The sequence below is a fragment of the Stenella coeruleoalba genome (genome assembly GCF_951394435.1).
Source record: "Stenella coeruleoalba genome assembly, chromosome: 4".
NCBI classification, from domain to species: Eukaryota; Metazoa; Chordata; class Mammalia; order Artiodactyla; family Delphinidae; genus Stenella; species Stenella coeruleoalba.
In genome coordinates, this window is record NC_137149.1 from 105719767 (window position 1) to 105745090 (window position 25324).

The 25324-nt window shown below is 42.2% G+C and overlaps 1 protein-coding gene across 1 annotated transcript in view; it reads left to right on the forward strand.

Moving 5' to 3' along the window:
- The window catches only part of FRAS1 (Fraser extracellular matrix complex subunit 1), a 460552-nt gene that overhangs the window by 241223 nt on the left and 194005 nt on the right, over positions 1-25324 (forward strand). Inside the window, exons 15-18 of the mRNA XM_079919788.1 lie at positions 1349-1492; positions 9560-9700; positions 11246-11386; positions 12686-12862. Coding sequence (XP_079775914.1) covers positions 1349-1492; positions 9560-9700; positions 11246-11386; positions 12686-12862 — 603 coding nt within the window. The remainder of the gene's footprint in view (positions 1-1348; positions 1493-9559; positions 9701-11245; positions 11387-12685; positions 12863-25324) is intronic.

Here is a 25324-nt window from a genome sequence, read left to right on the forward strand (position 1 = left end):
ATGAATCAGGCCACTGTGCCCTCTGTTCCACTGTGCCCCGCTATGTCCACCAGGTCCAGTCACAAGAAGAGCCTCCAGTTCCTTGAGCCCCCAAGCGCCTTCCCTTCTCAAGAACTTTGTTCGTGCTGCTCTCTGGCTCTCCCTTTGGCTGGCCACATCTCATCCTTTAGGGTCTTCCTAAAGTCAGTCCCTTCCACTTCCACTACTGTTATTCTTTATCGAAGAGCTCTTCCTATAGCACTTAACACAATTTGCGATCATCTCTGAATTTGTTGAGGAGAAAAGTTGTCTGAAAAGAAGGCCTTCCCGTGCAGTTTAGAGCTGAGAGGAGAGGATTGGATCTTGAGATATGCCATGCAGGCATCCTTTCTTCTGATTCCAAATGGATCCCTAAGCAAGTTACTTAGGTATAGTTCCCAAGTCCCTTGTGACCAGCAAAATCATTCTCCCTGCCAATTCTGGTCAGAATGAATACCTCTGAAAAACAGATTATGTTCCACTGTGAAGCAAACATTTTGAAAATCAGAAGCATGGGTGGGGTTAGCCATACAGACAGTTTACCAGATCTGAATATATTCAGTCATTCAGAATAGGCCTCTCTTTATAGACCTGCTAAGGTGAAGAGCAAGCATGAATAGTAATTAAAAAAAAAAAATCAAATGCCGGAAGAGGGGGAAATGTTCGAGTCTTAAAGGAACAACTTTGGTCTGGAAACAACATATAGTTAGAAACCTAAGGTAGAAGAGAAAAATCAGGCTTTGTGAGTCCTTAAGATATATGTTTAGAGCAGATGCTACTGGGGGAGGGCAGGAACCAGAGGCTGAGTTCTAAGAGTTGTGAGGGAGGACAGAAGGATGGGGATGGGGGCAGGGGGAGAGATGGAAAGGGAGGGAAAGAGCAATAGAAATCAAGCAGTACCGGGTCTTTCAAGGTCTAATCAAGGACTAGAGTACATGGCATCCCTCCTTAACTGATTCTCCATGTGTTGGAGGTTAAGAGCAATTATCTAGTTGACACTTTGTTGTGTGGTTACAAAAGGCAAGGTGATGGAGGGCCATCTGATTTCGTTAGACAGACCATACTTGTCTAGAAATTATGATTCCCTTCCCTGTGATTCCCATTACTCTATAGCCTTTGGTTTCCTGTTCCAATTCTCTTAGCAGTAATTTATGGAAGTTGTACTTCTGGCCAAGAGAAATAGGGTTTTCTTTTTGCGGGTGGGGGGTGTTTTTTTCCTCCTGTGGTGCAGGTATGTGCATAGTGAAGGAGTGAAAATCCTTGTTGTAAATTCTAAAGCCTTTGAAGAAGAATGGCAACTAGTCCTTTCTACCGTCTTTTGTTCCTGCAGCCTGCCACGAGTCCTGTGCGGCCTGCTGGGGTCCCACAGAGAAGCACTGCTTGGCCTGCAGAGACCCCTTCCAAGTGCTGAGAGAGGGCAGCTGTGAGAGCAGCTGTGGTGACGGGTTTTACAACAAGCAGGGGACTTGCAGTGGTAAGTGTCCGGCTTTGCAGGCCAAAGCAATTTTTCCTCTTCCAGCCTCCCTTGTTTCATTCAAATCATAGCACCGAAAATCAGTGTTTCTTTTACTCAACAAATATGCAAATGCTGGTAAGATTGACGGTGTTTTAGCAGCTTACGAAACATGTTTCTTTTCCACTGGCAGAATCCCCATTAATACCTTTGCCTGCAACTACTCGTTAGGTTGGGACCTCTCTGTAGCCTCCTCCTGTATCTGAAGACCAGGAGGCTCAGGCTGCTTGCTCCAGGCGCACAGCTGGAGGGAGAGGAGCGGGGCTTCCTTGCTCCAAATGCCAAACTCTTCATCAACACCAGACTGCCTTCCAAATATGCATGGGGACAAGACACTCTTAGGCCAGCCAAGGGCCAACCTGCCTTCGGTGTTGGTGCCACTGAATTAAAGCTGAAGCAGTTATTGTCTATTCTACCTTTAACAACCATTACAGACAATAAGAGTTAACCCAGCATAGTGCTTCCTGTGCTGAGCACTGTCCCAGGTGCTTTCTAAACATGAACCAATTGAGAGGCAGGAATGTATTGGGGGGTGGGGGTGGAGCATGACCTTGGGCAAGTTACTTAATCTCTTCCTGTGTCAGTTTCCCATTTGTAAAATGGGAACGATAGTAGTACCCGTGGTATACAGAATAATGGTTCCTCAGAGATGCCCACGTCCCTAGTCACGGGCATCTGTGAATATACTGCTTCAGATGACAAAAGAGACTTTGTAGGTGTGATTAAGGTAAGGATCTTGAGATGGGGGAGATTATCCTGGATTTTCTGAGTGGGCCAGCGTAATTCCAGGGGTCCTTATATGAGGGAGACAGGAGGATCAGAGTCAGAAAAGGAGACCTGAAACAGGAGCAGAGGTCAGAGTGATACCAGGGATGGGCTATGAGCATGCAGGCAGCCTATAGAACCTGGAAGAAGTCAAGGAAATGGATCCCGCACCCCCTTGCCAGAGCTTCCAGAAGGAATGCAGTCCTGCCAATGCTTTGATTTTGGGACCTCTGACCTCTTACGCTTTATGATAATAAATTTGTGTTGTTTTAAGCCACTGAGCTTGTGGTCATTTGTTACAGCAGCAATGGGAAACTAACACACACCCAGCTCAGAAGGCTGTTTCAAGGACTGAGTTAACGTATGCAAGGCATTGAGCACAGTGCCTGGCATGGAGTAGGTGCTATGTGAGTATTTAGTGTTTAATCCTCACAATTTCGTGAGGTAGTTATTATCATCCTCATTTTTCAGATGAAGAAACAGAGAGGTTAAGAGACCTGCCTAGGGCTTCCCTGGTGGCGCAGTGGTTGAGAGTCCGCGTGCCGATGCAGGGGACACGGGTTCGTGCCCCAGTCCAGGAAGATCCCACATGCCACGGAGCGGCTGGGCCTGTGAGCCGTGGCCGCTGAGCCTGCGCGTCCGGAGCCTGTGCTCCGCAACGGGAGAGGCCACAACAGTGAGAGGCCCGCGTACCGCAAAAAAAAAAAAAAAAAAAAAAAAAAAGAAACCTGCCTAAGGTCACGTAACTAATAAGGGGCAGAGTTGGAGTTCAGGCTAGGTCTTCTGGGTTTAGATCTTAACTGCCTCGTCGCTGCTGTACCGCTCCCTGTAATGTGATACCTCCTTATGCACCTCTGCCCATTTTCCCCTCTCTTCTCCTTCTCCTCTCCCTTGATCCTCCCCTCCCCCTTCCTCCTTGTCTTCCTGCCAGTCTTTAGATCAGCCGGCTACCCCTGTGGACCCAGGCCCACAGGTAGGCACCTGATGGTGAATGAAAGGTTTGAATCCAGTTTATCGTGATGGCCATACCTGTTGAAAGGCCTGATGACTTTTTTTTAATAACTGAGTCCACTAAATCAATAAAAAATATGTAGCTCATAAAACTTTCTGGAGTTATTGCCCTCATTTTGTTTGCTGAGCAGGGCAACAGCACAAATGAGATGATCTTTGGGACCTGACAAATCCACTTGTCCTGGGGAAGAGAGATACCCCCTGGCGGCTGCTTGCTTAAAGCTGTGCAGGGACCCATCAGCATCGCTGGTGTGAGAAATCTCACTCAATATGGACAAGTCACAGGTGGCTTTTGTGTGGATTCAGGAGAGAACAAGGAGAGAAAGGCAGGCTGCCATTACCCTGAGCATTGTAATCTTTTTCTGCCGGCATCACTTTCCTGCTCATTTAAGCCAGATGTATTCTCTAAAGGTCAGCAGATGTCAAATCTGCACTAACTTAAAGGCCTGAGGCGTTTACCCTTTACCTCCCCAAGGAGACTGGCTACTGTCACTGACAAGGAGTGGTGACACGGACCTGCTACCGAGACGATATTATCTGGAATGAGAAAGCAACTTTTGCTAGGGATGCGTGTATGTAAAAGGAGGGGTGGTTAGTGTGAGCCTGAGGCGGTGAGGGTTGGGAGTCTACTTGGGCAGAGAGGTTGAGTGAAGAAAGCCAGGTCTCCTTGCAGACTGGAAGAATTTTGAAAAAAGACTACTGAACAGGTGGCTTAGGGAGAGAGTATACATCTGAAATGCTATCTGTATACATTTTGCAACAAAGCAGAAAGAGAACTTTCAAACAGGAGGCTGGACCATTGTTGACATTAGTCAGCCAACCAATCAATTGATCAATAGGTAATTACTGAATGCCTGCCATACGCTTAGCAGATACAAGACTTTGTGATGCCATTGGCATTGACCAGTGGCCCTTTTGATAGACAGGGCTGGAGTTTAAACTTTTCATAAAATTGTTCGAGTTCTCTAAGTTTGTATCAAATGCCTTCAGAAAGGTTCATAGAAATATTTTCTAAAGCAACAGTGAACCGAGTCGCTGATTGGTATCGGAATGTTAATTAAGATGCTAATAATGCCAACTTACTTTCAATTCAGATTAGTGCTATTCAAGATAAAGACCAGCTGGTGTTGGTTTAATAATTTATAACCAAGCAACCCATATCTGTGGAAATCTCAAAGTTGAGTGCTGAGAAAAATCCAGCACAACCTGTTATAAATGGTGCTATGCCCTGGCTGAAAGAATTTACAACCACCAAGTTTGTCTGTGGTACATGCTTTGAGTTTCACAAATATTAGATATAAGGCGTGGGGAAATTCAAAGGACAAAACCTCCTCATTCTTTAGTCATGTAAGTACTTGAGCTATTATGAAGGGCTTTTCTGACTCTAGCTAACACAATAAATCAAAGCAAGTTCAGAGGTTTCTGTTAGCCATTCTCGCTCTCTTCCTTCCCCCTCTCCTCTTTTTCTCTTTCCTTCCTTTTATACCGATTTCCCTTCCTCACCTAGGCAACTATTTTAATTTTTTTTATCTTCTTGTTTTTATGGGCTCATGTAAAATGGGTATTGTTTTCAGCGAGTATACGTATATGTATGTTTTTCTTAAATGATACCATGTTATAGAGTTCACGTTGTTCTTTTTTCACTCAGCGGTATGTTTTTCAGATTCACCCAGTTGCTATATCATCTAGCCCTTTGTTTCTCACTGCTGCATAGTCCTTCCTGGTCTGCATCCCCTACAGCTCTCCCATCTGCTGTCCCAGGGACGGGATCCCTCACTTCCTTCCATCTGCACACCATCACTAGGGAGCACCGGTGAACAACCTCCGACGACATGTCCTTTGATGAACTGGGTGGGAGGTTCCCTGGATGGATGGATAACCTGAGAGCAGAACTGTTGGTTTCTTTTTTTTTCTTTTAATTTTAATTTATTCTTTAATTGTTGACTCTTCGTTTTCTTTATGTGATAACTAGTACCAGGTAGCTCACCAGCATCTACACTCCCAAGCATAAGGGCTCTTTCATCTCTACATCCTTGCCACCATTTGACATTATCAAACTTCAGGTTTTTTCCTGGTCAATAGGTATACAAGGACATCCTATTTTAATTTGCATTTTTCTGGTTATTAATGAGTTTGAGAATATCTTCAACTCCTGTTGGACTTTTGTGTTTCCTCTTTGATAAGTTGCTTTTTGATATGATTTCCCCATTGTTTCATAGGCCTTGCTACCTTTTTATTGTTGATTTTATGGAATTCCTTGCACCTTATAGATATTAACTCTGTCAGTCATAAATATGCAAACATTTTCCCATTTCGTTACCTTTTAACCTTTAATGTGGTGCCCTTCGTTGAACAGAAATCTCTAATTCATCATTTTTCACTTTAACATTTTGCTTTTGAATTTTTGTTTAAGAAGACCCACCCAGATCAAGTTCACAAAGAAATTATACTGCAATTAATAGAAGAAATTCTATTAATTTCACAGTTTTTTCTTTATGTAGGTTGTTGATCCATCTGGAGTCTACTTCTGTATATAAGTTTAAGTAGTGATCCAGTTTGATTTTTTCTGCATTTCATGATCCAGTGTTCCCAGCATCATTTAGTGATTCAATCTAACCTTCTCCATTGATCCTTATTGGATATTAAGTTTCCATATGGACATAGGTCTATCTCTGAGCTGTTTGAGTAGTCCAAATTTCTGTTCTTGTACCACTATCACATTGTTTTGCTTTGTTTTGTTTTGTCCCTTAATTTCTATTGCTTTGCAGTATGTCACAATGTCTGATTGGGCAAATTCTCCCTTTCTTTCATCTTCATTTTTAAGTTAACTATTCATGAACTTTAGAGTGTTTATTGAATTACTAATAAAATTCAACTGGAAGTTTTATTAATATTGTATTGAAGTTATAGACTAGTTTGGGGAGAAATGACATCTTCCTAATAATTTTATTTAAATTTACAAATTATACGCCAAGTATTACTTTAGGTGTATCCTAAAACATTCGATCTGTAATGTTTTTATTGTTGGGCAATTCCAATTTTTAAAAAATTTCCGCAATTCTTTATTTCTGGGAAAATCCACTTGGCTTGTAGATTATTCAGTTCTGTGGATATGTCAGTTCTAGAATAGAAGCTTCAGAAGTTTCTGGAGGGTAGGAGAGAAGAACGCTTTTGAGATTCATTTTTGCTTCTTTGCTCCAGCTATGCGTTGAGGGGATGATTTTCTTCTTCTCTGATATGAAGGCCACTGCTTTTGTCCATTTACTGAAGATTATCTTGCCTTACATGTGTGCTTCTAGAGAGATGCTGAATCCTCTAGGATGCAGGGTGGAACGTTTGGCCCCATCAGTTGCCATCCTTTTTCTCAAGTTCTTGAAATCTTTTTCAGGAGGTTAGTATGGTGAGGGTGGATTGAGAGAACAGACAGAATAAATCTCAGTAGTTCTCTATACCTGAAACACCGATTCTCTGATAGTGAGAAGAAGTTTGTTTTGCTTGTTTTTAAAGAATTTAGCCAGTGAGCATGGAATAGATTGAGTCATAGACTTACCTGCAGCTGCATTCACCCTCACCTCCCTTTTCTACTCAGAAAAGGAGGACTTTCTCTGTTCTGTTCAAGTCTAATCTCTCCATCTGTACTTTTGAATGTAACTCCCCTTTTTTCTCCTAGATACGCTTTCAACAATTATTCTACCTCTTCTCTTTTTAAAAACCTTTCCCGGGGTCTGTATTTGCTTTGGGCTTTTACAGTATTGGAGAGACAATACATCCCCTTAACCCCTCCCCCCGACTTTTTTTTTAATTGGAGTATAATTGCTTTACTATGTCGTGCTAGTTTCTGGTGTACAATGAAGTGAATCAGCTATATGTATACATATATCCCCTCCCTCTCAGACCTCTCTCCGCCCCCGCCATCCCACCCATCTAGGTCATCACAGAGCACGGAGCTGAGCTCCCTGAGCTATACAGCTATCTTTTTTACACATGGTAGTGTATTTATGTCAAACCTAATCTTCCAATTCATCCCACCCTCCCTTTCCCATTCTGTGTCCACACGTCTGTTCTCTACATCTCTATTCCTGCCCTGGAGATAGGTTCATCTGTACTATTTTTCTAGTTATGTCACCTCTATCTATACCCTTGCATTCACAGCCAGGAGCCTTTAAAGGAACAGTTTATAATCATGGCCTTCACTTTCATTCTGTCTGATGACTCCACTGAAATGGTTATGGCACAGGTCACTCGTGTCCCAATTTCTGAGTGAAGTGAACCCTCTTCAGTCTTTATTTGTCCTCTCTGTACTGTTAATGTCTTCCTTCTTGAAACTTCTTCCTTTCTTGGATTCTCAGCCACCACACTCCTGTTTTCTCTCCTACCTTTGGATCATTTCTTCTTTGTTACCTTTGCCAGTTTTTTTCTTTTTTCAGTAAATTTTGGTGCTCTCCAGATCCTTGACTACTTCTTTCTTATCCGTCATGCTTTTACTGAATAAATCAACTAATTTCTGATTTCAACAACCCCTATGTGATGACCCCCAAGCCTCTCCCCAGAGTCTCAGAACTCTAAATCAGGCCATTTATTGGACTGCGCGTATCTCAAACTGAGTCTGTTGTAATCCCCCGCTCTCCTTTTTGTGTTCCTTGAGTGGCGTCACTCGTCTCCATGCCAGAACCCCAGGCAGCCATCTGAGATACTTTCACCGACACAGCTCTCAAATCCATCACCTCATTCACAGCCTCGATTCAGCTCCCTCTCATCTTGTTCTGTGAGCATTGCTACGCTATTCCAGCAAGACCCCCAACTCTCCTTCCTCACCCCTCCAAACTGTCTCCAAACTAAAGCCAAAATGATCCTTCTTATACACAAACATAGCCATATTTTTACCTTGTTTAAATCTGTGTAGGGGCCACGGGCGTCTTTCATAGGATGAGAATCTAGACTATAGAGTTTGGCATACAAGTTACTATGGCCCTTCCCACTTTTCCAGCTGAATGAACTGCTGTTTCCCAGGATTTCCCAAGCTCTGGGCCTGTACTCGCCTCGCGGCTTCGGCCAGGAGGACATTCCCATCAGCTTGGCATGCTCTGACTCGCTTTCCAAGACAATGCTCAAGGGTCATTTCTTCTATGAATCCTTTCTTAACCTTTCATACCTCCTACCCCACACACATTCTGTTGAAATTTTTATTGTGTCTATACAGACCAATCTGAGTGATATGTTTAATATATTGCTAATTGCATATGTTTATCTCCCTCTGGTAGACTTAACAAGCCCCTTCAAGCAGAGACCAAGTTGATTTGGGTTTTGTGTCTCTACCACCTGGCACAGTACTTGACACAGAGCTTAAGAAATGTTTTGGGGGCTAAAGGAATGGATAAGTGAATGAGTAGATCCTGGAAGGCTGTGTGAAGTTCAATTATTTCAACCAAATTTTGTAGCATGACCTTGCTTAGTAGAACTCTGAATTCCTGAATTCTCTCTCCAACCAGGGTTGTCAGATAAAATATAGGATGAAATATTTGGGACAAACTTAAACTAAAAAAGTATTCATTATTTATCTGGAAATTCAAATTTAACTGAGCATTTTTATTTGCCAAATCTGGCAACCCTACTACCAAGGCTGTTTTGACTTTTTTTAAAAAAATAAATTTATTTATTTATTTATATTTTTAATTTTTGGCTACATTGGGTCTTTGTTACTGCTTGTGGGCTTTTTCTAGTTGCGGCGAGAGGGGGCTACTCTTTGTTGCAGTGCGCAGGCTTCTCATTGCGGTGGCTTCTCGTATTGAAGAACACAGGCTCTAGGTGCACGGGCTTCAGCAGTTGTGGCTCGTGAGCTCTAGAGCGCAGGCTCAGTAGTTGTGGCGCACGGGCTTAGTTGCTCCACTGCACGTGGGATCTTCCCAGGCCAGGGCTCGAACCCATGTCCTCTGCATTGACAGGCGGACTCTCAACCACTGCGCCACCAGGAAAGTCCAGCTGTTTTGACTTTAAATCCCATATTAAATTGGATACACTGGTAGGTGGGCCTCAGAGTATTTGTATTTGTTATGCTCAGTTTAATTAATAATTATTTGTTTCTCCTTCAACTGCGAAAACAGAAATGTTGGAATCAAGGAAATAGAACTTATCTGAGCAGCCAAAGAAAGTGATTACTATGTTGATACCAATTATGGACGTTGTGAAGAATAGACTTTCACTTCTCCCTTTGCTCACTATTGATTTTCTTTGATGGGTTTTCCTCCCCCTTAGCTTGTGATCAGTCCTGTAAGAGTTGTGGCCCCAATAGTCCCAGATGTCTTACCTGTGCTGAGAAGACCGTGTTGCATGATGGGAAATGCATTTCTGAATGTCCTGGTGGGTACTATGCTGATGCCACTGGCAAATGCAAAGGTAAGACGTGGGCAATTGTTATCATCGTCACCATCATCATAATCATCATCAAAAAAGTATTTAATACATGTTTGATTATAGCTGGTGCTATGTGCTGCTCATTTGGAAGTTTCTGTGCATGGTGGAAAAATGGCAAGTTAAAAGGAATATCTTTTCCTTATAGAACCTATGTGTATCTGGTACACATTAGATCTCCAGTGATCTCATCACTGGATCTTTCTGAAATGCCGAGAACATCTTTAAGATCTTTACACAATCCTTGTGTACTTGTAAACCATCACTAACTCAGGTCGTGGGTGTGACAGAATCATTCCACAGATGGCATTTGTAAGCACATATATTGGCAACTACAGCACACCACAAAAATAAAATTAAAGAGTAAATCAAGTTTGGTAGATTATAAAGCTAAAGTGTGTACCTATTAAAAATTTGGTTTTATGTGCTATTTATATAGACTTTCTTTCAGATTTATACAACTTAAACTACGAAACATTCCCATTTGAGGTGGGAACTTATTGCTGCCTAGGACACCTTGGTGGTCCTTCTTCTCCAAAACAAACACACGTATTCTTACTTCCACCTGTTGGCAGGATACTTACACCTGTCCCACACCTTGTCTTATTAACCTCCTGTTTGTTTGCCAACCTCTTTACTTATACAGTGTTCATCCCTTTTCCTCAATATCCTGCCCTCAATGGTCGGATCCTGTCCCCACACTCCCCTCTCCCAGCTCCTGACCATGGTCCTCCAGAGCCTTCTTGCAGTATCTCACTCCTGTCCCTTAGGACAGCATGGTACCATCTGCCTCTTGGAGCCAGAGATGTCCCACTGTTACCAACCAGGACAAAAGCAGCAGAGACGCATGCCTGACATTGCCATACATAGTGGTCAGATTCTGTAATATAATTCTTAGAATCCTAAAATGTCCAGTTGTAAGTGTCTTAAATGACCATTTAGTCCAACCTCTTGCCATACATATGCCAAGGAAACTAGGCCTGGGGAGACCCAGACTTGGCTAAGGGCATAAGTTAGGGGATAGGCCCGTCAGAATCCCAGTGCTCCCAACATCCAGACCCATGAACTTTCCCCTCTTCCCTATTCACATGGGAGTTTTAGGTTCAGACAGACCTAGGGCTAAATCCCAGCTCTGCTGCTAATTAACTCTGTGATCTTGGGTAAATTTTTTAACTCCCCAAGACCTCGGTTTTCTCATCTGTAAAATGGGGTTAATAATATAATGTTGCTCATAATGTTGCTATGAAGGTTAAAAGTGGCAATATGTATAAAACACTTAATACAAACATACATAAAGGGTAGCTAATAAATAATTGATAGAACATGGTGAAAGATGGATAAAGGGGCAATGTGGGCAGTTCTGGTGCTATAACCACCTTCGAACACATATATCTCTTGATTTTGTGCAACAGCTGAAGGGGGATTGAGTGATAGATGAGAGGGCTTCCTAGCACATAAGGAGCCTGGCCAAGAAGTAGGCACCCTAGTCGCCTCGGTCCCATTGTGTTCCCCTCTTCCTCTCTTCCTCAGTTTGTCACAACTCGTGTGCCAGCTGCTCAGGACCCTCGGCCTCTCACTGTACAGCCTGCATCTACCCCCAGGCCCTGCGCCAAGGTCACTGTCTGCCCAGCTGTGGAGAGGGCTTCTACCCTGACCACGGGATCTGCAGAGGTATCACTGGTGTCACCATCATTCTTGAGAGACTTTCCCATCACAAGGACATAGATATAAGTTACTTTTGGGGGCAACTTTTCCTCTAGTGTATCCTCTATGGTTATGTATGCATTATATGCTTTTTTTCATTACCAAGGGATAATCTGAAAAATCACATTTGAATATTTGTGAAGACACTCAAAAGGGTATGATTTTTCTGGCCATTCTTGAGAGGAATGTCATTCCCTTTACCGTGGTACATTAAAACAACCCAGCTCTTATTTCCTTCTTTTTCTGTTCTCTGACCATCGCTAATGTTTTTCTTAGTCTTCATTTTGTTTTTCCCTGAAGAGCTTCTTTTTGTTAATGACACTGTTGAGCAAACTGAGACTTACTAGCAATGCCTCTGGGTTAAGTAAAATGGAACCTCTTCAATAGCTGTTTGCCAAAAAGGCTTTGGGCTCATTGGGAGGACAGTCTCATTTGAGCCTTTTGAAACTAGAACATTGGGAGCAAACACTTGAATTAAGTAAAAGGTTAATTTATGTTTACTTATACGTAGGGCACCTTGGAAAAGAATGTGAGAATAGTTACAAGAAAAATATATTTAAAACAGGGATGCTGCAATAGATATTCTGAAAAAGAAAATTTAGAGAATCTTTTAAAGGACAGTAGAGGTCATTATATCAGAATGTGGGCAGGAGAGATTTCGAGTACTCTCTTTGGCTCTGATCTTCACCAGTAGTCAAGGAAAACCAGAACCTGGGATTGTCAAATGCTTGCTGCTGCTCTAAAGGGGCCTCTTCCTTGTCTAGAAAAGCAGCCTTTCCTCACATAAATTCTAAGATCAATTTGTTGCCTGGACCCCTCTATAGTGAGTGATGGATGCCGTAATGGACAGTAACACAAGTACCATTTTTGCACAAAATACAGTAACGGACCTTGTAGGAATGCTTCTTAAAATCTGCCATGAAAACTGAGGCTGTAGTGTTAAATCGTCATCCACTGTATGTGAATCTCTGGAGAACCAAGCCAATATTGTCCAGTTTGCTTTTTCTTTCCCCCACCCCCCATGATATAGCCTGGCAGCCCTTCCAGGACCTGAGAGATGTGACTGGCTAACATCACCCTCATTTGGCCTCTCACAGATATTGTTATTATCACCTTGGGCTTTGTATAGAACATTAGAAAAACAGTTTCCTGAAAAGATGTATCTGGTGCACTTTTCTGAGTGATTTTGACTTCATTAGGGACTCCCCTTGGTTGCAACATCTATCTGATCCTTGGATTTTTCCTGCATTTTATTTCTCTTGGCAGGCTGTCATTCCTCTTGCCTGACTTGTGTGGGTCCAGAGAGCTCTCAGTGCACCCAGTGTAAGAAGCCAGAGGAAGGATTGCACATTGAGCAGCTCTCTGGGGCAAACATCACCTCTGGCGAGTGTCTGTCCCAGTGCAGAGCCCAGTTTTACTTGGAGAACACTGGGCTGTGTGAAGGTAAGTAAGCCTGATTTGAGGAAATGTTAGGTAGCTTCTGGGCTTACCTCTTGAGGGATCCTGTGAGGTGGGACCAAAGCCAGAAGATCAGTGGCTCCTGGATGCTTGTGGCTAAACCAGAAGACCGACATGCAGAAGAGTGGCCCCCACTGATGTCCTCCTTCCCTTTGTGCATAATAGGTGATCTTAAAGAGCTAGTTGCTTTTACCCCGCTGCCCCCAGAGATACACTCTCAGAAATTCCTGGTGAGAGTTCTTTCAGAGACAGTATGAGTAACCGAGACAGACCCAGAACTCATTGTAGAATTCCGTTTATTATTTGTACAATTTGCTACTCTTAATATGAATTGGTCTCTTCAGGGCAAAATCTGGACTTCTGTCAAAATTTAGAAGTGATTCCTGCCATCGTTTTGGCATATCGTCTACAGAGAATTGATGCCATCCTGAATAATTTGACTCAGAGCTGGGTCATCTATAAGTGGTTGAAGATGAGATGAAGGGGAGATACATATAATTTCTTGGGAGGTAGGGGAGGCCCCCCTCTGCTCCTACAAGAACGTTCCTTGCTTTTGGATGAAATTTTTAACTCTCAAGCTACTTGGAAAACAATTCTACTTATATTTTTCATTGTAAACGTATGTTCATTAAGGAAAATTTTGAATGTAGAAAAAAGTAAAAAAGTAGTCTGCCCACCATCTACCAGCTAAACCCAGTTGCCTTTACCATTTTGCTATAATATATCTGAGTCTTTTTTCCTGTACACTTTGAGTTTTTATTTTTGCAACATAACTGTAAGCATACTGCAGACTCAATTTTGTATTACAAGCTTAAAATTTAAAGTGGCTTCAAATTTACATTGGAATGTACTCCCACATGGAAATGCTGGATTTCAAGGTTAGGTTAAAAGATTTTGGGGCTTCCCTGGTGGCGCAGCGGTTGAGAGTCCGCCTGCCGATGCAGGGGACACGGGTTCGTGCCCCGGTCCGGGAAGATCCCACATGCCGCGGAGCGACTGGGCCCGTGAGCCATGGCCGCTGAGCCTGCGCGTCTGGAACCTGTGCTCCGCAATGGGAGAGGCCACAACAGTGAGAGGCCCACATACCGCAAAAAAAAAAAAAGAAAAAAAAAAGAAAAAAAAAGATTTTGGACACGGTGAGTTATACTGCATAGTAGAAATATGCAGAATTGGAATACAGAGACCCCAGGCCAGACACTTCAGCTGTCTGAGCCTTTGCATCCACAGCATTAGAATAGGGATAATTATCTTTCACACAAGCTTTTTTTTTTTTTTTTTTTTTTTTTTTTTTTTGCGGTACGCGGGCCTCTCACTGTTGTGGCCTCTACTGTTGCGGAGCACAGGCTCCGGATGCGCAGGCTCAGCGGCCATGGCTCACGGGCCCAGCTGCTCCACGGCATGTGGGATCCTCCCGGACCGGGGCACGAACCCTTGTCCCCTGCATCGGCAGGCGGACTCCCAACCACTGCGCCATCAGGGAAGCCCTCACACAAGCTTTTTGCCAGGATCAAAGGAGGTGCAGTGTGTGAAAGTGCTTGGTAAATTGTAAAGCCCCCATGATCACTTGGTATAAATTTCGGTCCATATACTCAGGTATTCACGAACATTATAAGGGTAACCCACTGCTCCCTGGGATGCACCAGGCTCCAGGGGTTTCACATGGTGTCGAAAATTCGGGGAGGGTCTCTAGTCCCCAGACATGCTGGTTTCCACCCATATATGCACTGCCCAAAATTTCCATGGTCTGTTAAACTCTCATGGCTCTGTTTCCACAGCCACTTACAAAATATGGGAATCTTTGTCACTAAGAGTCCCAATGCCTTCCCAAAGCGCACACCACACAGCCTTCCCTTCTGATCCTAGGACAAATAAAGAAGAAATCTTCCCAGGTTACTCAGAGTGGTTAATGTCCTCCTATGATTTTGATCGCTTTCTTAATAATGAAAAATAGGGAATTTAGAGAGGGATCAGAAAAGAGAAACAAAAATAATGAACAATTTAAAAGTTAAATTGTTGGGCTTCCCTGGTAGTGCAGTGGTTGAGAGTCCGCCTGCCGATGCAGGGGACACGGGTTTGTGCCCCGGTCCGGGAAGATCCCACATGCCGCGGAGCGGCTGGGCCCGTGAGCCATGGCCGCTGAGCCTGCGCGTCCGGAGCCTGTGCTCCGCAACGGGAGAGGCCACAACAGTGAGAGGCCCGCGTACCGCAAAAAAAAAAAAGTTGTTAATATAAATTAGAGTAACCAGGGTTATTGAGCCAGAAAATAGTATTCCTGTTGATTTGGTGCACACCATGATGCAGACACTGTGAGAAGTGCCTTATTTGTTTTTTTTTTCCACTAGGTCCTGATACCAGCCTTATGGGGTCAGTGAAGAAACTTAGGTTAGAAGAAGTTAAGGCTGTAACTTGCTCAGTGTCATGTAGCCAGTACAGAGTAGAGTCCAGTGGGGACCTGAGTCAGCCAGGCTCCAGTAACCATGCACTACACCAGCGTGCTACTATAATATGGTCGCCGAAGGGACAAAAGCACAGCATTACAATGCTGTAGGGTTGAGACATCTTAAATTTCCGAAAGCATCCTTGACCAAGGGGAATGTTCTGGGAATCCCTTTTACAGACACCTTTTAAAAAAGATTAGAATCTAATCCCTCTGGAATGATTTAATTATGGTCCCCTGTGAAAGGGCTAGATTGACCTCTTGAGGACCTTGCAGCCCCGAGATTTTATGCTTATTCACACAATATTGTTAGGTATCACACATATAGCTCTCTACTCACATTTACTACCAAATCCCATGCAATCTCTGCTAGGGAGATTGTTGTACTCAATTTATTAGTGATGAGAATGTGGTAGAAAGAGGTTAATTGAGTTGCCCAAGATTCCACTGGGAAACTGAGTGCAACCACCAGTTGTTACCAACCTTACCTGAGTATTAAGTGTGTTAATTGATGTATTTCCTGTCACTCGTCCCGTATCTCTGGCAACCTTTCTGCCTTCCCACAATCTGTTCCATTTTCAATTCTGCCGAAGCCTCGTCTCAGAACTCAGGCCTGGGAGCCCTGTGAGAATGCATTGGGCATGCCTTCTCACACACACGAGAAATACCCTCTCCTCTTTAAGGAACGTTTTAAAAGGTTGGAGTTTTTGTGTGTGCCACTGAGAGTTGATTTTTACAGACCTTTTCATCTCAAGTGCTTTTCTATAAAGAAGAAAAAAACCAACTGTTTTCTGGAACTCTCCCTCTTCCTTTCTCTGAGACTGCAGCACAGAGGGATTAGCATATTACCACAGCTAATGAAAGTGAGAGGCAGATGCATTACAGGAAGAAGCAATTTACTTTAGAATCTGAAAATTGTCAGAAGTTATTATAAAAGTTTCTACTCTGAGCTACATGACAAACCCAGGAATTATCTAGTGGAAGATGAAGCAAATTTACTCAAGATATTTGACGAAGATCCAAGTCTGGGATTGAAGGATGAAAAAATATAAAATTAACAAACAGTGACCAAAGAGAATATTGTTTATTATCAGCTGGAGAACAGTCTGTCTTTATTCATTCCTTCTACAAATGTTTCCTGAGTATCCCCTGGGTGCCAGGCATTTTCTAGGGACTTGGGGTGCCCTCGTGAATGAGTCAGATGAAATCCCTGCTCTCATGGAATTTATATTCTAGTGAGAGAAACGGAAAATAATAAATGAATAACAACAGCAGCAACGAAACCCACGACATACACTTAGCTAGTGGTCTGTACTATGAAATCCACATCAGGGAGGTGGGGAAGACAGAGAGGTGGGCTGAGGTAGGCTCCCAAGCAGAAGCACTTTGGTGAGATGGGGACAGAAACCTGCATGTGTTTTTCCTGCGTTTTTGGTTCACTCTCAGAAATGAACTTGGGTACTTCAGAAGATGGAGCTTTGACTTTATGCTGCTTTTATACACAGCCTCTGTGTTTTCAAAGTGTAGCTAGAATTGCTGGTACGAAATAAAATCTGTCACTAATTGTAGAAGATAATTTGGAGGTGCTTTCAGTAGTCCGCCAAAATTGTACCTGTTTAAATATTAATCTTGAGTATTAGCTAAAAGAAGGACTTCAGTAATTTTTTTTTTTTTTTTTTTTTTTTTTGTGGTACGCGGGCCTCTCACTGCTGTGGCCTCTCCCGTTGCGGAGCACAGGCTCCGGACGCGCAGGTTCAGCGGCCATGGCTCACGGGCCCAGCCGCTCCGCGGCATGCGGGATCCTCCCGGATCAGGGCAGGCGGACTCTCAACCACTGCGCCACCAGGGAAGCCCCGGACTTCAGTAATTTTATCCAGAGTTCATCTCACCTGTTTAACTGATTACTCACTAGCATTGACAGATTCTGGTTTCTAAAACAAACAAAAACCCCAAGAAACACCTGTCAGTACCCTTGCACAAATAAAACAAAACAAATTAATAAAAACCAGGCCTTCCAGAACAAGATCAAGGACCATCCCTTACTTTTTCATTCATCTTCCCCACTAAGTTTCCATGCCTCTGGGAGCTGGTGTGAGTCTAAATGAGGTCTCCAGGGCAGAGCTGGGTAGGGACCCCTACGTTGCCCAACTCAGGGGCACTGTTCTCATGGTAATTTATGTGACTGGTGACTTCTGGAGTCATTTAGTGACTGGGCAGCCCAGGGTGGATGGACAGGAGGAAGGACCTGGGACTCCTGTCACTGGGAGGCCTCTCCTCTCTCCTACGGGTATTCTTAAGATCAGGTCAGATTGCTCAACTCGGTCTCAGGTTCTCCTTTTAAAAAATCCTGTATTTTTATTTGCTAAATCTGGGTAACCTAGTAATAGATGTTTTTGTGTCTATATTTTTTAAGTTTCTGTATATGTAAAATGCATGCAATGAGAAGAAATAAAAATTAGGATTTTTTAGAAGTTTATATAATCGAGATTATATAAAAGGGCAGAAGTTCTCCTTCCACTCTTGCTGAGGATTTTTTTTTTTTCATTTAAGGGATTCAACTATTTTGAAGACCCAGTTTTTGGTTGAGGTCTCTCTGTAGAGCAGAACTTCTCAAAGGAAACTCCTGAGAATCTTGTTAAGACGTGGATTCAGATTTCGTAGGTCTGGGGTGGGTTCTGAGCTTCCGCGTTTATAACATGTTCCAGGTGAGGCTGATACTCCTGGTCCACAGACCATAGTTTGAGTAAGCAAAGTCTCTAACTAAAGAAGGAGGGTTTCCCTGGTGGCACAGTGGTTGAGAGTCCGCCTGCCGATGCAGGGGACACGGGTTCGTGCCCCGGTCTGGGAAGATCCCACATGCCGCGGAGCGGCTGGGCGCGTGAGCCATGACCGCTGAGCCTGCGCGTCCGGAGCCTGTGCTCCGCAATGAGCAGAGGCCACGACAGTGAGAGGCCCATGTACCGCAAAAAAAAAAAAGAAGGATAACTACACCACTTTATCATATCACTGGTGTAACTTCTTTCTAACGATAGCAGTTTTTAAAAAATCCTAATTTTTACTTCTTCTCATTGCATGCATTTTACATATTACAGAAACTCAAAAAATATAGACAAAAAAACCAAAAACATCTATTACTAGGTTTCCCAGATTTAGCAAATACAAATACAGGATTTTGAAAAAATCTGATGTAAAATTCATTGCTAAAAATTTTGAAAGCCTCCATCAAATTACTTTAGAGGAAAAGATTGATTGCCAAAATCAGCCCAAGAAGACATAGAAAGCCTGAGTAAATTAAAAGTCATACATAAAATGGAAAAGGTTAACAAAGAACTTCCTCAGAAAGAGGACTAAGCTTAGACAGTTTAATGTGTGAGTTATTAAAACCATCTAAAACCCAAATAAATAAATCTTATAAGATTATAAAATCCCAGAGCATAGAAAAAGATAGTATATTTTAGAATACACTTGCTTTTTGGTCCAGCATAACACTAATGCCAAAATTAGAGCATTAGAAAGAAAAAACTATAGATTCTAGATAAAATTCCTTTAAAAAGATCAAATTGAATTCAGAACTATGTTAAAAGTTTTAATGTTTATATAAGGTTATTTTAATACTGTATAAATCACCTCATATTGAGATATTAGATAATTTATCATGTCAAAGGAGAAAAAAATATGATCACGGTTATTTGCTGAAAATCTGTCTAACTAGATCCACATTTGATTCTTTTATTTAAATCATGATCTATTCTTCATATAAGGAAAAGCCTCTTAGTAAATCAGGAAGATGATTATATAAAAAATATAGGATTAGGAAATAAAAATATTTAGCACATAAAAAATGAAATGTTTAGTATGCCCAAGTATTACCTGAGATATTCTAAAATATTTTGCACTCTTTATCTGAAATTCAAATTTAACTAGGTGTCCTTTATTTTATCTGTAAATCCTACCTATAACCCTTCTATCTTCTATCTCTTTTAAACTTTTGATATAGATTCTTACAGTTATTTACACACACACACACATATATATATATCACTTTATTGTTTATAAAATTCCATACAACCAAGAATTTGATTGGAAATCATGTGTGTTTATATTTACTTCCATTTTATAGATGAAGAAAGTGAGACTTAGAATGAACCAACTAAAGAATAGTTTAGCAGTGGGGGATCCTGGGCTCTAATAGAGGACATGGTTGCTTAGGAAATAGTTCCTTCTTTCCAAGCCTAGATCCTTTGTTCTTCACTTTGCCCTAGAACTTTACAATTTAATTTCAGGCCAGGCCATCTCAATTAATGGTCCAGCTCAATCACCATGTCAACAACTGGGCAGTGGTGGAGCAGCATGGGATATGAACATAGCTGGGATGATTGGATTACCCACATAAATTGCCCCGATTCTGTGGCAAATTAATGATGGATTTTTTCAGTTCCCATACAGTTCAGGAAGAGGGTTCAAGATAATATAATTTTGAGGAAATTACAAGTTTTATTTTAAAAATGAACTCTGGGGACTTTCCTGGTGGTCCAGTGGTTAAGTCTCCCAACTCCCAATACAGGGGGCCCGGGTTTGATCCCTGGTCAGGAACCGAGATCCCGCATGCCGCAACTAAAAAGAAAGATCCCGCATGCCACAACTAAAAAGAAAGATCCCGCATGCCACTACTAAGACCCGGCACAGCCAAATAAATAAATATTTAATAAAAAAATTAAAATGAACTCTGTAGTACAATAATGAATTTTACCTACATATTTTCTAATGTATTATGTCAGTAGAAACATTGGGCTTCAAAAAGGAATGCAGAGATAATAAACATCCCAGTGGCCCCCATTCCTGCATTGCTGGCTTTTCATTAAATTTAGAATGATCACAGAGCTTTGGTCAGGGAAACATCAGGGAGATTTTAGCAACTAAATTTTTCCAAGCCTTCTTTTTCCGTCTTGAAGACAGTATTGCCTCCTTAGACGGATCTTACTGCATGGGGCAAAATTGCACAAAATCAATACAGGTTTGGTATGCATTTTTTTTCTAGTTTTATTGAGATATAATTGACACATAACATTGTATTAGTTTAAGCTGTACAACATAATGATTTGATATACGTTTATGTTGCAAAATGATCACCACAGTAGGTTTAGTTGACATCCATCACCTCACATAGTTGCAGTTTTTTTTCTTGTGATGAGAACTTTTAAGATTTACTCTCAGCAACTTTCAGAAGCACAACACAGTGTTGTTAACTATAGTTACCATGCTGTACATTAGATTCCCCAGGACTTACTTATCTTATAACTGGAAGTTTGTACCTTTTGACCACCTTCACTCATTTCCCCTCCCCTCAGCCTTCCCTACCCCCCCAACAATCACCAGTCTGTTGTCTGAACCTTATCATTCAGCCTAGCTCTAGCTCTTGGTTGTGTCTTAAACTTTTGTGATTGTCCAAGTCACTTTCTTTGTTCTCAGTGGCACCCAGTAGGTGAGGGTGTGCAAAGCCCTGTCCCTGTCTCAAAAGGGAGGATCTCAGTCAGCATCTAGATGCTGTCTGATTGGATCTGGACCCTTCTGCAAGGGCTTCTAAATTGTGCCAATGAACCTCTTTCAGAGAAAGTCTGGGAGGTGGGTTTTCTGTCCACTCTCTCTGCACTGAGCCCCGAGGACATGGGTAGCCAGTTAAGAACTGTTCCTCTGTTTGCTACAGTCCTAACTAAATCCACGTACTCAAGCCCTGCTGATCACCAGAGTCTGGCCGTCAAGGGGTGTGTCCTCTGGGCAGCAGCCACAAAAGCCAGGGCCCTGGAAGTGCACACAGGCTCTTTCCAGGAAGAAAGAGTGACCTGGAGCCGGGCAGAGGGAGGGCTTGACCTCGCGCCCAGGTCTCAGAAGAGGATTGCAGGCACTCAGCCTCTACGTGTGTGTTAAAGTAGAAGCCTGACCCTCAGGCTGCAGCTTTTAATGTATGCAAATACGTCTCTTTCAGGAAAAGACTGGGAGATGGGCATTTCTGACTGATGCCTCTGCCCTGAGCCCTGAGGGGACACAACCACCGCAAATCCTAGGCAGCTTGTGAAGAACTGTTTCTTTGTATGCTCTAGTCCTTGAGGTTTTCTGGATTCAAGCCCTTTTGGCTTTCAGAGTTAGAGTTTTGGGGTCCCATTTCTCAGGTGGAAGTCTTAAAGTTGGGATGCTAGATGTTAGTTGTAAACCCTTAACTCCTCAGGGAGAAGCTGGGCGTTGTGAGTTCCCTCCTGATTGTATGTCTCTGCCTTCCTACCCGTTTTGATGTGGGTTTTTGTCTTTTTCTTTCCCCTCATTCATCTAATGTGTAGGAGTTGCTCAGCTAGTTTCTGGATTTCTTTTAGAGGGAATTGTTCTGTGTGCAGCTGTAAATTTGGTATGACCATGGGAGGAAGTGAATTCAGGAGCCCCCTATGTTGCCATCTTGGACCAGAATGCCCATTTCTTTTTTTTTTAAATAAGAAAATTCATTGATTACTTTGATTAATTAATTAACTTGCTTTGGGTGAATGGGAAGAAATAAAGTACACTGTGGTATTTTGATCTATTTAGTTCTTAAGATTCACCAAAGGCCTTAAGGCACAGACCTTTAGTTAAAGAAATAAATGGGGAGGGGTCGGCGTGCTCTGTTTAAGAGTATGTTACTATTTATGAAGTTGGGATTCCCTTGCGTTAATTGAATAAGATACGTAGCATCTGTATTAAGCAACGGTCTTTAATGTACTCCCTGGAGTGCTGACATAGCTGTACAAATGCATGCCTTCTAGAAATGTTCCATCTGCTTCACTTTCCCCTTCTTGCTTTTATAGCACGGGTGTGCTAGGCTTTGGGGATAGAAAGACGAAAAAGATACAGACCACACCTTAAGGAAAGCGTGATCAAGTTGAGAAGAGTGACACTGAACGAGTAATTAAAAGAACATGATACAGGTTGTAATGGCTCTAGGCACAAAATACAGGAAGAACACAAACAAGGAGACTGACTGTCGCGGGGAGAGGGTATGAGGAAAGATTTGCAAAGGAAAACCACATCATCCGGCTGTGGAGGATTAATGGGAATTCACCAGGGAAGAAGGTGGGAAAGGGCATTCTAGGCCAGGGACACAGCAAGCGCAAAGGCATGGCGTATCTGGAGAAGCATATCATGCATTTGGTACTCCTGCAGTATAAAGTCCAAAGGGGTGAGTTGTAGGGAGTGATACTGGAGACACGGGGGTGAGTCCTGTCATGAAGGGCTGTACTGTGCTCAGGAGTTTAGATGCTACAGCTTTTAGAGAACCAGTAAAAGATTTTAAGTAGGGGAATAATTTGGTCAGTTTGCATTTTATAGTGATCTCTCTGGCCGTGGTGTGGCAGGTAGGTTGGGAGAAACAGTGGGGCTGGTTAGAAAGCTGCTGATTTACTAATCCACATCAGGAGTGACGTTGAAGGTCTACACTGAGGGGCCATGGGGGTGGTTAAATTGAGATATTAGACAGAGATTTATGAAGTGCAAGTCGACCTACCTTGGCTGTGTTGTGGTGATGGAAAAGTAGAAGTCTTAAGGATCTCAGCATGAGTGTCTTGGTGAATGGTGGGGTAAAGGTGAGCCAGGGAATACAAAGGGAAGACCAGGTAGGGGGTAGGATGTTGGGCTGGAGGTGGATAGTGAGTACAGTTTGGACAGAGGGAACATGATGCCGTAATTTATAACAAGTAGATAGCGACTGAGCTTGGAAATGGATACTGGTAGTATTGGGGGAATGAGGAATATGAGATACCGGTGAAACACCAAGCAGAGATATCCCTTAGGCAGTTAGATTTATGCAATTAGAGTTGAGGGTAAAAGTCAGAGCTGTACGCATAAATCTGGGACTCACCAGCATGGAGGTCATCATTAAAGCTATGGATGTTTGCCCAAGAGTGAGAAGAAAAGGGCAGAGGGTACAATTTTGGGAAGCTCCAGTATTCATGACGTAAACAGAGAAGGGCTGAAAAGAAAAGATCAAAGAGAAAGGAGACCTAGAAGTGTCTGCCAGTGTTTCCATCCACCTACCCTGCCCCCGCCCCCCACCTTCCTACTTGCCCACCTTTTCAGTCAGCAGAAACTCATTTACTGAGAACTTGTGACATGCCTATGACAGGTATTGCGGGAGTCACAGAGATGGAGATGTGATTTTTACTCTTTAAGGGTTCCCAATCTAGTGCGGTGTTGGGGAGGTAGGTTGGATCATGTTCATTAAAAAAAGAAAGAAGGAAAAGAAGGGTGAGGGAAAGAGGGAGAGCGATTTTATTTGACTTCACTCCTTTTAACGTTCATCCCTCATCACAGTATTCCTACTGCATATCCTAGAGGATTTTGATATTTACATCATAATTTGAAAGACGTCTACCTCCAAAAATTATTTTGACTTGAAAAACCAGGAAATTTTATATATGAAAATTGGGATGCTGGCCCACTTTTTGTGTTATTAAAAAGAAAAAAAAATGTAGTAGTGTTCATTGTCTGAAATTTAAATAGAAAATAGAATGAACAAAAAATTGATATGTTTTGATTATTTGGGGTAAAATTTTTACCGGTATTTGGGGTAAAATTTTTACCGGAGTCAGCTTGACTGGAATTTACAACCATCTGAGGACACTTTTAGTACTGACACTATTAGTGCTTAAGCAGCTCAGTTATGCTTTTTCAGAAATACACTCAGCCATCAACCGGAAAGCCACTCTCTAAAAATGTAGTGTTACGTGGAGAAATTATTCATAGAACTTCTTTCAGATCTCTAACATATATGCCCTGTAATGGAGTTAGTCTTCCTTGAAGGATCTTAGACTTCAAACCAGAACTGCTGCTATGAAATCATTCCATAGCATGATAGACCCTCATAAAAGTCACTGAAATAGTGTAGACATTTCCAAAACCAGCACAGAATTGAAGTTTCATGAGCTTTTTTTAAAGATGCAAATGCCTGTAGTTACAGAAAGAGAGTATCATAAAGAAAAAAATACATTGAGAGGAAGGTCACCCAGCATATCTTTTTCCCTCTGTGCCACACAGCAACTAACTAGCTCATTATCTATTTAGTTCTTAAACATTTCTAACGAAGGCAATTCTGAAGTCTGCCGTGGGGATGTCCAGTGAAGCTTATTTCTAAAATCTACTGGGAGGCAAAGAGCCTTTCTCCTGGAATTCTTGGCCCATCAACCTTTCAACTCATTTGTCCTCATTGCTTTCTTGTTTTGTATAATTCAATAACAATCTTTATTCACATTGAACCAGGTTATCACATTGATTTTGTGACCGAATGGAATGAGATGAAATAAGTTGTGTGCTCATAATGCGTTAATTCACCTTCTCCCAGTTTTCAATTCCACGATGATACGCTTTGATTTCCTATTTATTAAGGAGGTATAACAGGAAGAGCTAGAAATTTTAGCAATCTTATAAAGTCTAATATGAACATATTAGTATTATCACAAATATATTTAAGTATGTAGAAGCATGTTGCTTCCCCACATCATCGTGGAAGGCTTTGTGTTGACGATATAAATTTAGCTGGTTTTTGAAATATTGCCACCTGACTTTCTATTACATGCTGTTTCACTTTGCGTTAAACGTTTTAAATAATGAGCTAATGTGTACCCCTCCTTTATAATATTTGCTTAGCTATTCTATTTTTTTTTAAAGAGGAAATATTTTCCCAGTGATTCTGAAAATACTTGGAAAAACATTACTGTGACTTGTGCTATTAGAGTTGTTAACGAGGCAATGTAAAAACAAAAAAAGGAAATTATTTTAAAACGTGGAACTCTGGCTCTGTTTTTCATAGAGTAATAAATACTGTTGAACAGATAGAAAGTTCTGCAGTGTATCCAGGGAGGATAATCAGAGTTTTATCAACCAGTAAGGTGGGGTATACTGCCCAATCCAAATGGGTCCTGGCCTTAACTCAGGAGCAGGGTCCTGGAGGCCTCCTGGTACAGGTATTAAACCTTTAGGTTCTGGGTTATGGA